Source organism: Monopterus albus, unplaced genomic scaffold, assembly GCF_001952655.1.
Source record: "Monopterus albus unplaced genomic scaffold, M_albus_1.0 scaffold146.1, whole genome shotgun sequence".
Classification (NCBI taxonomy): Eukaryota; Metazoa; Chordata; class Actinopteri; order Synbranchiformes; family Synbranchidae; genus Monopterus; species Monopterus albus.
Window position 1 is genome coordinate 581,956 of NW_018128026.1, and position 13,116 is coordinate 595,071.

At 39.9% G+C, this 13,116-nt stretch overlaps 1 protein-coding gene across 2 annotated transcripts in view; it reads left to right on the plus strand.

The window, feature by feature from the left end:
• The window catches only part of LOC109968295 (ephrin type-A receptor 6), a 160,197-nt gene that overhangs the window by 45,861 nt on the left and 101,220 nt on the right, over positions 1–13,116 (plus strand). Inside the window, exon 3 of one of the 2 annotated variants that reach the window (XM_020614458.1) lies at positions 1,968–2,631. The exons of the other annotated variant lie outside the window; for it this stretch is intronic. Within the exon in view, the coding sequence (XP_020470114.1) occupies positions 1,968–2,631 (664 nt within the window). The remainder of the gene's footprint in view (positions 1–1,967; positions 2,632–13,116) is intronic. 2 annotated transcript variants of the gene reach the window in all.

The window sequence follows — 13,116 nt, forward strand, 5'->3', positions numbered from 1 at the left end:
TGCTTCGGGTCGTTGTCATGTTGGAAGACCCAGCCACGCCCCATCTTCAATGCTCTGACTGAGGGAAGGAGGTTGTTGCTCAAAATCTCACAATAAATGGCCCCATTCATCCTCTCCTTAATACAGTGCAGACGTCCTGTCCCCTTCTCAGAAAAGCACCCCCAAAGCATGATGTTTCCACCCCCATGCTTCACAGTAGGGTTGGTGTTCTTGGGATGCATCTCATCCTTCTTTTTCCTCCAAACACGATGAGTGAAGTTTAGACCAAAAAGTTCTACTTTGGTCTCATCTGACCACATGACTTTCTCCCATGCCTCCTCTGGATCATCCAGATGGTCTTTGGCAAACTTCAGACGGGCCTGGACATGTGATGACTTGAGCAGGGGAACCTTCCGTGCAATGCATGATTTGAAACCATGACAGCGTAGTGTTCTACCGACAGAACTGTGGTCCCAGCTCTCTTCATGTCATTGACCAGCTCCTCCCTTGTAGTTCTGGGCTGATTCCTCACCTTTCTTATAATCAGTGATACCTCACGAGGTGAGCTCTTGCATGGCGTCCCAGTCCGAGGGAGACTGACAGTCGTCTTTAGCCTCTTCCATTTTCTAACAATTGCTCCAACAGTTGATCTGTTTTCACCAAGCTGCTTGGCAATTGCCCTGTAGCCCTTTCCAGCCTTGTGGAGGTCCACAATTTTGTCTCTGGTGTCTTTTGACAGCTCTTTGGTCTTGCCCATGGTAGTAGTTGGCGTCTGACTGACTGTGGGGTGGACAGGTGTCTTTAAAGAGCTCAGACAGGTGCTACTAATTTAGATTAATGAGTGGAGTAGAGGTGGACTTTTTCAAGGCACAGTAACAGGTCTTTGAGAGCCAGAATTCTTGCTGTTTCTCAGGTGTTCAATTACTTATGTTCAGCAGTGCTAGACAAATAAATTCTTTAAAAATCATACAATGTGATTTCCTGAATTTTTTTTTTAATTATGTCTCTCAGAGTGGGAATGCACCTACAATGTCAATGTCAGACCCCTCCATGATTTCTAAGTGGGAGAACTTGCAAAATCGCAGGGTGTTCAAATACTTCTGTTCCTCACTGTATATAAAGAGAAGAGTAATGGAGCCAGGGTCGAACCTTGCGGAACACCTGAAGTGATAGGAGCTGTATTTGAGATGCAATCACAATACTAACTGAAAAAGTTCGATTGGTTAAAAAGGAAGAAAACCAGTTTAAAGCTTGAAACTTGTCAACAATATTTAAACAATCTAGGTGAGACTGCAACTGGGCGAATACGATTTTTTTCCAGAATTTTAGTCAAAAAGGGTAGGTGGGAAATAGGACGAAAGGACGATAATAGAGAAGGATCCAGATTAGGTCTTTTAAGGAGTGGGCAAACTATCGTGTGCTTAAGAGAAGAATCTTGACTATCTTCTCGACCACTTTCAGTATAACCTTTGATTAGCAGTTTTTATTAGCACAGGGATGGATGTGGATGTTTGTATGTGGATCCTGCCACGCATAAACACTGCAGGAATTGTCTTGGTAAATAATGCAGGTGAAAAACATGGACAGCATTGCATTTCTTTGTCTACACACAGAGAAAAAAATTATCTCAGTCTGTTGAAAAGGTTGCAATGAGATATGCCATTTTAATTTTGAACATTTTTTATTAGCTTTTATTTACTAGCCATTCAAACCAAATTACCATCTTTACACATCACATATTAAACTGCAAAGAGGAACACTGCAATGGAATTTGTTGATCTCATTGATGCCCTAAAGACCCTTTAGGCTTTTAGTGACCCCACAGCACATTCTTTAGTGCCATCACCAGGACAAAATTTACTTGACTAGTAAAAACATCAGGACGCTGTTCATTCTGTCCACCACTTTCACGCTGAATGCTGTTGCCCATAAGGGCCACTAGTAGGCATTAGTCTTTATCCCTCTTCCCCTTTTTATCCCCTTGGTGGTGGGATGCCATCACAGAGATGGATGAGCACAACCGGCCCATCCATACTTTCCAGGTTTGCAATGTGATGGAGCCCAACCAAAACAACTGGCTTCGTTCCAACTGGATCTCTCGACAGGCAGCCCAAAAGATCTATGTGGAGCTTCGCTTCACCTTGCGTGACTGCAACTCAATCCCCTGGGTGTCTGGCACCTGTAAGGAGACCTTCAACCTTTTCTACCATGAGACCGATGAGGCTCATGGAGTCAAATTTAAGCCTACACAGTACACCAAGATTGACACCATCGCTGCTGATGAGAGCTTCACTCAAATGGATCTTGGAGATCGCATTCTCAAACTCAACACAGAGGTGCGTGAGGTGGGCCCTATGACTAGGAAGGGCTTCTATCTGGCATTCCAAGACATCGGTGCCTGCATTGCTTTGGTTTCAGTGAGGGTTTACTATAAGAAATGTCCATTTACTCTAAGGAACTTGGCATCATTTCCAGACACAGTACCTCGTGTGGACTCCTCCTCATTGGTGGAGGTGCGGGGGGCATGTATTGACCATGCTGAAGAAAGAGACACACCCAAACTGTTCTGTGGAGCTGATGGTGACTGGTTGGTTCCTTTGGGAAGATGTGTCTGCAGTGTTGGGTATGAGGAGATCGATGGCTCATGTGTTGGTGAGTTTCCTAACATTTATATGATTCATTTTACTTTTCATCTTTCAATGTAGTATTTGTTGAAAAAGTCTTGCAAGACTTAAAAACAGGTCCTGTCACTGAAATTGATCCTGGCTTAGAATATAATCTTCGCCATTTAAATGTCTCAGCTACTTGGCGTTATTTTAGGATGCCAGCCATATATATAGTACATTTATACACTCACTTACAGTATATGAAGTTTTTTTCCCATTTTGTTCCCTGTTGCTGCTCAATCCCCTTTTCGTTTTTCTGTGATATCATTATTAGCTGCTAACTATTTAGATTAAGATGATAGTATGAGGGGATCAGAGTGTTTAGGATTGTTACTGTGTATGTATCAGTGTGTTTGTGTATTACTCACGTTATGGGGACCAAGACCTGTTTACACACTCACCTTGATGGGACATGGCCTTTACTGAGAGGACCAGATGCTGGTCCCCAGCATGTAAATCACTGAATTTTAGTGTGCAAACTTGGTTTATGATTAAGTTAGGGGTTGGGTGAGGTTAGTTCCTGTAGGGTAAGGGTTGGGTGAGTAAAAGTCATTGTTAAGGTTCGGGTAAGTCCCCAGGGAAGGAATGTAAGTCAATGTGAAGCAGTGTTTGCGGCATTGCCCCGACCCTCCACTCTCCTCATCTGTGTTTCTCTGAGCTCTGTCTTCCATTCTCAATCAGTGTTCCCTCTGTGGAGGTGACCAAACATTTAATGGATTAATGTAGGTTATTCATTTTTCAGTGACAGTTATAATCAAAATTTTTTTTAGACTTGCAAAGTCGGTGCTTCACTGAACAAAGTAACCACAGCCTGACTGAAAGCAAGACGTGACGCTCAGCATCAAAGCAGGCTGACCAACAGCAGAAATATGCTGGACAACAGTAGTCTTCATGTAGGCCTTGTGCATGTAATTATAACAGACACCAGTAAAAGTTTGCAATAGAAAATAAGTGTGAACTTGAATGATTTAAACAGCAGTGTGTTGAGATTATGCTGCACTCAGTGCTCCAGAGAAAATAGACCCGAAGCAAAAACACAGGTGATGTGCGGTTCACATGGGTGTGTTGGGGAGACATTTCATAGAGTGGATCTGTTGCACGAAAAACACATCTAAAACGTGCTTCGTCTGAATTGGCCTTAACTTTACCTATGTATGTGACTCAACCTGTTGCTTTATGGGCTTCCTGGGTGAGTCACTGAGGTGCTTGATTAAATGGTAGATTGATTGGATTTACTTTTGCCATGGTGGCAAGGATGTTGCTGTGGCGGGTTGTGTTTGTGTGATCACGCATTTGTGTAGGTATGTTGATGTGCATATCAGTAGTCTACCACCCACTCTCCTGGGGGCTACCTTGGTGTGACGGATTACTTTAGCTGGCTGGGTTTCATACTCAACTTTATGATATGAGCTTTGGGTTATCGCTGGCAGCACCACTCACTGTGAATGCTGCAGTACAAAAGCCTTCATGAAGTTCCAACACAGCCTTGTAAAGGCCTGATGTCAGTTCAACCTCCAACACAGCTTCCTTTTCAAACCTTGTAAAGGCCTGATGTCAGTTCAACATGTACACAACTATAATCTTTAGTAAACAGATCTGCATTCTAGGGGGGTACAAGGGGTCCAGTGTAGTAGAAACCAGTAATACCCTGCAAAAAGTGTTGGATGTACAATGTACAATAAATATTCACTGGCTAAATATTATAATCTAATAATTCGGTCATCCTGACAAGTAACCAGGAAGTAACAAGTAACCTGACAAGTACCATATTTGGTATTACCTGACTGATGTACAAAAATGTAATCTTTCAGGTGACTACTTTTTCTTGATTTTTACTTAACAAATGTCACAGTGAACATTGACTTTGCTTGAAAAAAACTTCAGTAAAAACATCAGTTCTGGAACTGATGAAGCCTCTTGGATGAGAGGTGAAACGTCTTTGACCTAGAAATCTAGTCCAAGTTTTTTTCATCTTACTATGACCTGGATGATGGAGAATCTGCATAGACATTGACTTTGCTTTTACCAGAATGAGCAAGACGTGCAAGTTTTTAACATGTGTTAGTTTCTAACACTAAGTGCATAACATGGTGCAATTTTGTTCCTCTGCAAAAATAACCCGTCAATCCATCTGACACCACTGCAAACTACAGCCTTGTTTTTAGAGCTCATTCAAGATTTTTCACTGCTTTTCTCCATCCTTTCACCATCCAGAACCAGATGTCCTCATACAGTTGATTATGATTCCTCTCGTGCACGGGTCAATGAGGTTTCACAGCTGTATCGCAATCAACAGCACAATGGTGAAACTGCAGCTGTGATTAGAGGCAGAATATAAAGGTTACATCATTCATGTATGTTCCTTTATTATTTTACCATATTCTTCTCCATTCATACATATCCCTTAATTGTTGTGTGACAGAATAAGCCCACTAATGTTAGATACACTTGCTCTTGATAACTTAGGTGGAAACAGGGCAAAATTAGTTTTGAGTCAGGTTGTGTTTACAGCCTTGTTCTCTATCCTATAGATAATGCATTCATGACTGGAGTCACAAATGAGTGTGAACAAACATAATACCACCCAACTTGAGGTTTCTTTGGAATAAAAAGCCAATATAATAGCAAAAAGTAGTATAGTGTTTACCTATTTACCTTCAACTTGTGCTAGATGTGTTTGCTGTTTATAAAACCCATTGATCCACATCATATCCATCATAGTTTTATGAGGTACAATAGAGGCTAACATCTTTGCTCTCTGCCATTTACGACGCTAAGCCACAACATGGTCACCTATCAGTATTTCTATTGGCCCTATAAACTATGATAATTTGTCTTCCTTCTCTCCTACCTTCCTTCTCCTTGACCCCTCACTCTCTGATTTTACAGTTGGGTTGAGTTTAGCCTTTCAGGCAATGTGATGGCATTTTACTGCACTGGCCTGAATTGCAGCTGCTGCTCATTGTTCCAGGATTCAAACAAGCGTTGTTATTAAACGCCTCCGCACAAGGCACCACTGAAGTGCCTTGGGCATTGAAGGAGACAGAGTGAGGTGCCTGGCAAAGCTAAAGCTTCAATCCCCAGTTTACAAACAACTGGTCATTTAAATGCAATGATTGAATGACTAGGTTGGAAAGACATTTACAGGTTTGAGTGATTTGTGACTTTAGTAAAATTTGATTGTTAAGCACTGACCTTTATGCTCTTCAACTCTGGTTGCTTATGTGCTATGATATGGAGTTTGTTTTTTATGCAGTTCACTTTAACTATCTCTGAACAAAAGCAATGGTTAAAGCCTAAAATATAAATGTTACATGCATGTTAAGTAGAAGAGATGATTGCCTATCAGCAATCATTTCTGATATCAGATACTGTCAGTTCTTTTCCTGAGATAACCTCTAACAAAAGATGTACAATACAAACTCCCCAGCTCTGGTTTACAAACCTTTTTTTAGGCTAGAGAAAAGATGAGGTGTCTTGAGTCTGAATAAAGGGTTTCAGCTTCACTGAGGTTGAAAAAAGGACCTGCTCTCCTACCAGCTAAAGCCAAATAATCTTTTTCTCTCATTCAAAGCCAGTGATCTTGATCACAATTGTACTCTAATCCCCTATCTTTTTCCTGGATGAAGTTTGAAGTGTCAATGGTCTGCAGTAAGGCTGACATTAATAAAATCTAACAGCTAACCCTAACCCCTACAACCTAGGTATAAGCTGGCAAACATATCTTTTTAGCACACTTTTTCTGGTTTTATCTTTTTTTATTGTAGATTATTGCATAGGGTGTCTCAAATTTCCTCCTTGAATGGAGCCTCTAAAATAATCTACAAGTACTGTACTACTGTAGTTATAAGCCTTCAGGATTATGATCACATTTCAAAGTAAAAACATATGCCTGGGTTTTAAGGGGGGAAAAGAAAATTCATTAAAGGTACCCGTAGGAGTTTCTGAACACAAGTAGTGCCGTGAAGCAATGTTTTTATGATGCAGTAATCTATATGTGACAGAAACCCGTTCTTAATGTTTTAGATTTTCATATATAAATTATCCACAGCCCAGCTCTACAGTTAAGACTAATAAATGAATGAAGAATTAAATTGAGTAAATGTTTTCCTTTTGAGCAGAACATAAAGAAATAAGTCAATAAATAGAATAATATTTAGCACAAGTTATTTTAAAATTACAATGGCCAAACAGGGAGATATACGTAAGATGTGTGTGCATGCTAATGCCCATTTTGACCTAAAAGTTCCAGAAACTAAGAAGCCACAGAAACTTTCCCCTTTTGTCAACTAGAAGGAAACATCAACATGGAGTCCTCATGTTGTTCTTTGTGCTTACTGTGACATGCTCATCCACTCAGACTCTTGTTTGAGTGGATGTAATGAATGGAGGTGAAACAACAGAACACTGGACACATCAGTTTGCCTCCAAGGTAATGACCATCTGCTGAGTGATTTATTTCTGTCTGAGTATTCATGTAGACTCAAATTACAAATCAAGTAAGGTTCATTTAATTCACTTGCTTGATGGCTTGTCCTTTATCTTTTGTTACATGTCAAACTGTTTGCTTTTGACTGACATCCACCTCCCCAAAAACAAAGTGCCCAGTAATTTCTGGGCAATTAGAAAGTAGTACTGCCAGGTCTGAGAATTCTGGAAGCCAGGAGATATGGTAAGGAGCAAAGTTTAAATCCTGGTTCCTCCTGTTAAAATTCAGATTATGTTATGCTGTGAAAACAAGCTATTAATATACAGTATATTGCACCATGATCAAATGTGTGGCCTACTTCTTTCTTACAGTACAGTGTTGCATCACTTTATTTCTATACACAGGTATAGGACTATTTTTGACACTAGTCTGAATAGTGTCCAGTAGTTGCTTGTCTTATTTGACTTAGAGTAAATGCATGGCAAATAAAGAATTTACCTTTATACCTGTAATATTTGTAGTCTTTGTGGCATCTGTTGCTGTTTTTCCTATAGTTATTTTGAACACCTGCCACGTCCAACAAGTGATGATGTGATTGTCTTCTGTGTTGGCATTCATTTTTAAAAAAAAAAAAAAAAGCTTGCCTGTAACTAAAGCATAAGGTTATATGACCATTTCATTTTTAATTGGTTCTCATTAGTCCATTAATTAAAACCAACTTTCTTTAAATGTGTTAATGCTAGCCACTTTTATTACTGATTTTATCATGTTTCCTTAAAGTAGATGAGGTTTTTTTGCTAATTGTGCTTAATGTTGCTTTACAACATAAAACTTAGCTTAGGGTGAGGCAACAGAGGCAGAGTAGAGGCAGAGGAAGAGGTGCTTTTCTGTAATTCAATCCTTTCTTATACCATTTATTTCCATTAAACACTTTTGTCTCCATGCCTTTTGTTACAGGTGAAGTCAAGCTTTGTTCTTTGAAATGTAAACACAATATTTTGTTTAATATAGAGTAGTGTACACGTGTGTGTGTGTGTGCATACGCACACCACATGCATGTTGTGTGCAACTTGCTATTATATAGTGTATGTATCCCCCCACCTCCTCCTTGACACTCCTCCCAGCTAGCAGCACTCCAGGCTAATATGCCTATATCTACACTAGACCTGCGTGCGCACACACACGTTCATACACACACAAACAGACCAAAACGTCAATAAGTACAATCCTTGTTGTTAATTCAGGAATACATCTTGCATACATAAATGACTGTCAGGTGTTCAGTTGCTCTCTCTCCATCTCACTTTCTGCTCTGCCATTGTATCTTTCTATCCCTGTGTGTAAGATAATCTGGCTGATGCTGTTAACACTCACTGTTGTATGTTTGTTGAGCTCTCTGCAGTGCTATGAATAATGTAATCACAGTGTGTTTCTGTGTTTATGGGTGTGCGCATGTGTTTGTAACCGGGCGCTATTTGTTGTTTGCTAAACCAAAGTGGTTCTTCCCTGTGTTGGGCTGAAGCCAAGTAAGAGCAATCAATTTACATTTTAAACTAATGCTGTGTCATACGCATTCGAAATTACTGCACACCTCATATTAAAGAATGATGAATACTCCCAAAGAATAAAAACACAACACAACATGCTGTTACATTTTGTTGCTTGGCTTGTTCTATCCAATAATCAATTTTAAGAACAAGTTAAAATAAACAAGCAAACTACAAAAGCCATGGAGGCCATGTTAGGTTTTTTTTTTTATGTGAAATCACAAATGATCTCATTGTCAAACTGCTCTCCTTTGAGTACATCTTATATCTACTAAAATGTTTAAATAAATTGTGCTGGCAATTTTTAAGCCTTTTTTAAACGTGGTCCAGCATGGTGCTGGATGCACATGAAGTATCTGAAGTGGATAGGTAATTGGGCAAGTAACAGGGACAGCCGTGTTAATGTTAATTGGCATGCTGGTATAAAAATCCTGAAGAAAGTTTCTCTTATAAGACATTTTCAATTACGGCTTGAAGACAGTCAGGCTACAATTACAGCACATATCCTTCAACTTGTCAGCCCACAAAATGAGACGTCGCATACACACAGACATGAAGGCACAAATAATGAATCACGTGAAGTACACGCACACACTACTGCAAAGACACAACTCACATGAAGTACACACACACACACTACTGCAAAGACACAACTCACACCACATGTCCAACCACAAGGCATCACAGTCAACAACAAACAAAACACTCGCGCAAAGCCCTAAATGCACTTAAGCATTCATAACATGTACAGAGTGTAATGCAAGAGACAACATTTTGCTCTCACAAAACACGCTCTAACAAACACACACAAGGAGACGCACCAGGAGGTTCAGCCTCTCATCAGCCGTGGAGCTGTTTACAGACAGGACACACTGCAGGGAGACACTGTGACATTTCAGAAAAGGATGGTTTTAGTTTAACAAGCATGGGCCTTCAGGCTTAATTGGGAGCTTGTATTGAGAGAGAGAGAGAGAGAGAGAGAGAGAGAGAGCTAGTATGCTGGTAGCGGATCATAGTTTGTCAAATAAATGTAACCCCACATCATTCAGCATCAACACACGCTCACTTCTGACGGACATGTTTCTCTTCCTAAGGGCAGATCTGAGGTACATCAAAGGCAGGGACTCTAGTTTCTCTGTACCCAGCATGAAATCAGCTCCACTACATTCTCATTCCATACTTTGCTTCCCAGACATTAGTAAATGACAGTGTGTCTCATGAGATGTGAGGACATTTATAAATGTGTTATTTTGTGACTGAATGTCTGAATTCTCAGTCGTGTATACTTACATGAATGCAAATCATACAGTATGGCTGAAATTGAATCCAAGGCTTCTTGTTTGTTTTCTACACAGTGTTATTATTTGCTTTGACAGCCAGCACAAAGAATATAACTGAAACCTCTCTGAACACTGACTTATGCGGATGTATATTTCCCCAGAGTTGGCATTAGGCACAGTATACCACTGAAAGGCTCAGAGTTTCCCTGCCAAAGATTTGATGTGGCTTGAATTATGCCCAGTGTGGTCGGCTCCATCAGTGTCCATACATCTTGTCAACATGCACAGTAAATAATAACTAAAAATGAAAAAATGTTGTTAGATATTAATCAAAAATACTGTATGTATAAAATATGTAAGACCAATTAATCTAAATGAAAGAAAGCTACTCTAATTGTTTAATTTAAGAGACCAACTTAACTGTGGTAGGGCAGGGAGTAAGAAAACGTGCAAAATCAAACTCCAGACTGTTACTATTACAATGATACCAAGAACTTGCATGAGCTCCAAAAGGGTTTGGAATTGTAAATGGTTTTAAACTGAGCATAAAAATACAGTAAGAAATGCAGATATTCATAAAATGACCACTAAGGGGTTCATTGAATGTTTAAGGTCCCTGTCCACTCAAAGTGTCTTTTAGTGTTACTTCGTCTGGATGTTTGACCCTCACTCAGATTGGACGAGTTGTTGTAATTTTAAGGATTTTTAGCCACAGTAGCTAATACAAGCATATGTGGAACCATGAGACATTAATCGTTATTCAGACTATACTGTATGAGGGATATTTACTGTATTAAGGTTTTGCAGCTCATTTTTTGGCACTAAACAGTGAAATTATGTGCATATTTACTAATGAGTGACTGTGGGGTTTTGTGCCAGAGAAAAAACCGGCATCACAGGAACTTGCACATTTGGTCTCATACTATCTATATATTACAGTGCTCATTCAGGAGCACAAACATAAGGGAGGAGAGAATGGAAATTTATACAAATACCCTGAGTGCCTGATTTACCACTGCTGGGACAGAGGGAACTGTGGCTGAAATTTAATGTTAGCAGAAAGCAGGTGTAGAATTTGTGGCCCTGCTCTCAGCGCGGCAGCTGTTAGTCATGTGAGATCTCAGAGTTAAGAAGATGTTTGAGGAGGGACAGGATGTTCGTAAACTGCATCGCTTACCAGAGGAGAACGTGATGGACTTTTACAGGCTTTTAGTTCAGACCATGCTTTAATTACTGAACAGTTTAAAAGATGAACTGACCATCCTATGACGCACTCTGTGTTAATTTTGCATTTGCATGGAAAGTGCCTTATAAATAAAGACTGATTGACTGGCAGAAGACTATGTGACTGCAGTTCTCTAACGATGCTGATTTCAGTGGTGCTGCTCTTGCGTTTACAGTAGTTTCTTTATTCAGAAATGGATTGTACAACATGAAGTAGACAGAACCTGCACCAGAATGTCTTCGGGCCTAAATTGGTCTGTTGCAAGTTGCAAATAGAGGTCTCACAAGTTAATATCCATGCACTTTGCATGACAGGTGATATAATTTCAATTTAAATTAAACTAGTCCTTGACTAGTAATTGTTTTCATAATTTGATGTGGTCTTTCAGTCCTGCTGACCTTGATTGTATTCTTAACATGTGTAGTCCCACTGATGGGTGTTGACCTGCAGCAGAGATCAGTGGCCTCAGTCGAGAGGCCAGTTGTGAGCACCATCTGGAGCAGGACGGGGGGGGTCAGGTCAGCTAGTGGGCAGCAGTGAGCGGAGGGTGATGGGGTCTTGCTCATACAGTCAGGGGCTGTCTTCCATGCTACAGCTTGACCTTTTCACCAAGTGCAGCTGATTCATTAATTGACACTCAGCTGGTGTGAATGGAGACACAGTGAGCTTCCACCGCTCTGCTTCCCTGATGAAACTTTAAATCAATAGCAAAGTTTGTTAAACAGCAGAACATGTATTAAACAAAAGTCGCTGATCATGACTGTACCATCCATCACTGCTTATTTAGATAAAAGCCCAAGTCCCCTTAATTCTTATTTTTATACCCCAAAATATCTGCCGCCCACTATCCTGGTGTAGATAGTTCATTAACGAACTGTTTTCCTGTTCCTCTGCTGAAGCGGGCGGAGGTTTCTGAGTTTCAGATAACACACGAACAGACTAAATTTATGACACCACAAACCTGAAAACCAGTCATGGTTCACCTGGTGAATATCTGCAGATTTCAGATTTCACCATTTGCCTGGGGGGCAACAACAGTGGGCAGTGCACAATAACTGGGTCATTTGCATATATTGGAATATTTGTGGCTCTTGGAATCTACGTAGAAGAATAAAGATCAGACATCTTTTTACACCTTTTAGAGGTTTATCAAACTTTTTTTTTTTAAATTAACCACTACAACCCCAATTACAAAATAGTTTGGACCCTGTGTGTATTGTATAAAAACTGTTATAATGTTTGAAAACATCTTTGACCCCATATAAATTTTCTAACTGTACAAAGAGAAAGTATATAATGATTTTTGGAAATCACTGATCCAGACTAAAGAGGAGAGGGACCATCAGCACACAGTCCAGAAGCCAGCATCCATGATGGCGTTGGGGTGCATTAGTGCACACAGCATAGGTAACTTGCACTTCTCTGAAAGTGCTGCTGATATTGAATGATATGTGCAGGCTTTGAAGCAGCATATGCTGCTACAGTGGCCTTTCTACAGTCCAGACCTGTCACTCACTGAAAACATATGGCACATTATTAAGTGAAAAATATGACAAAGGACACCTCCAAGCAGCTGAAATCCTATATCAAGGAAGAAGGGGAAAACATTTCACTTTCAAAACTAAAGCAGTTGGTCTCCTCAGCTCCCAGATGAATGTTGTTAAAAGAAGAGGTGATGCAACACAGAGGCAAACATGCCACTGTCCTATCTTTTTTGAAATATGTTGCTGGTATCAAATTTAAAATAAGCCTTTCAAAATAAAAGCTTCAACATTTCATAGGTTTTTGTACCATTTTTAATTATAAATGTAGGTTTTAAAAAAATCAATGCATTCTCTTTTTTGAAAACAGAGCTGTACATTTTTCATAAGAGTATTTGTATTTGCTTAACATGTGTCTGGAGTAATTTTTAAATGTTAAAGTAATGACTTGGATCAAGATTAGGATTAGGCAAGTAGTGAGTATGGTTAAGTTTAGGGCAAGTCTCGAG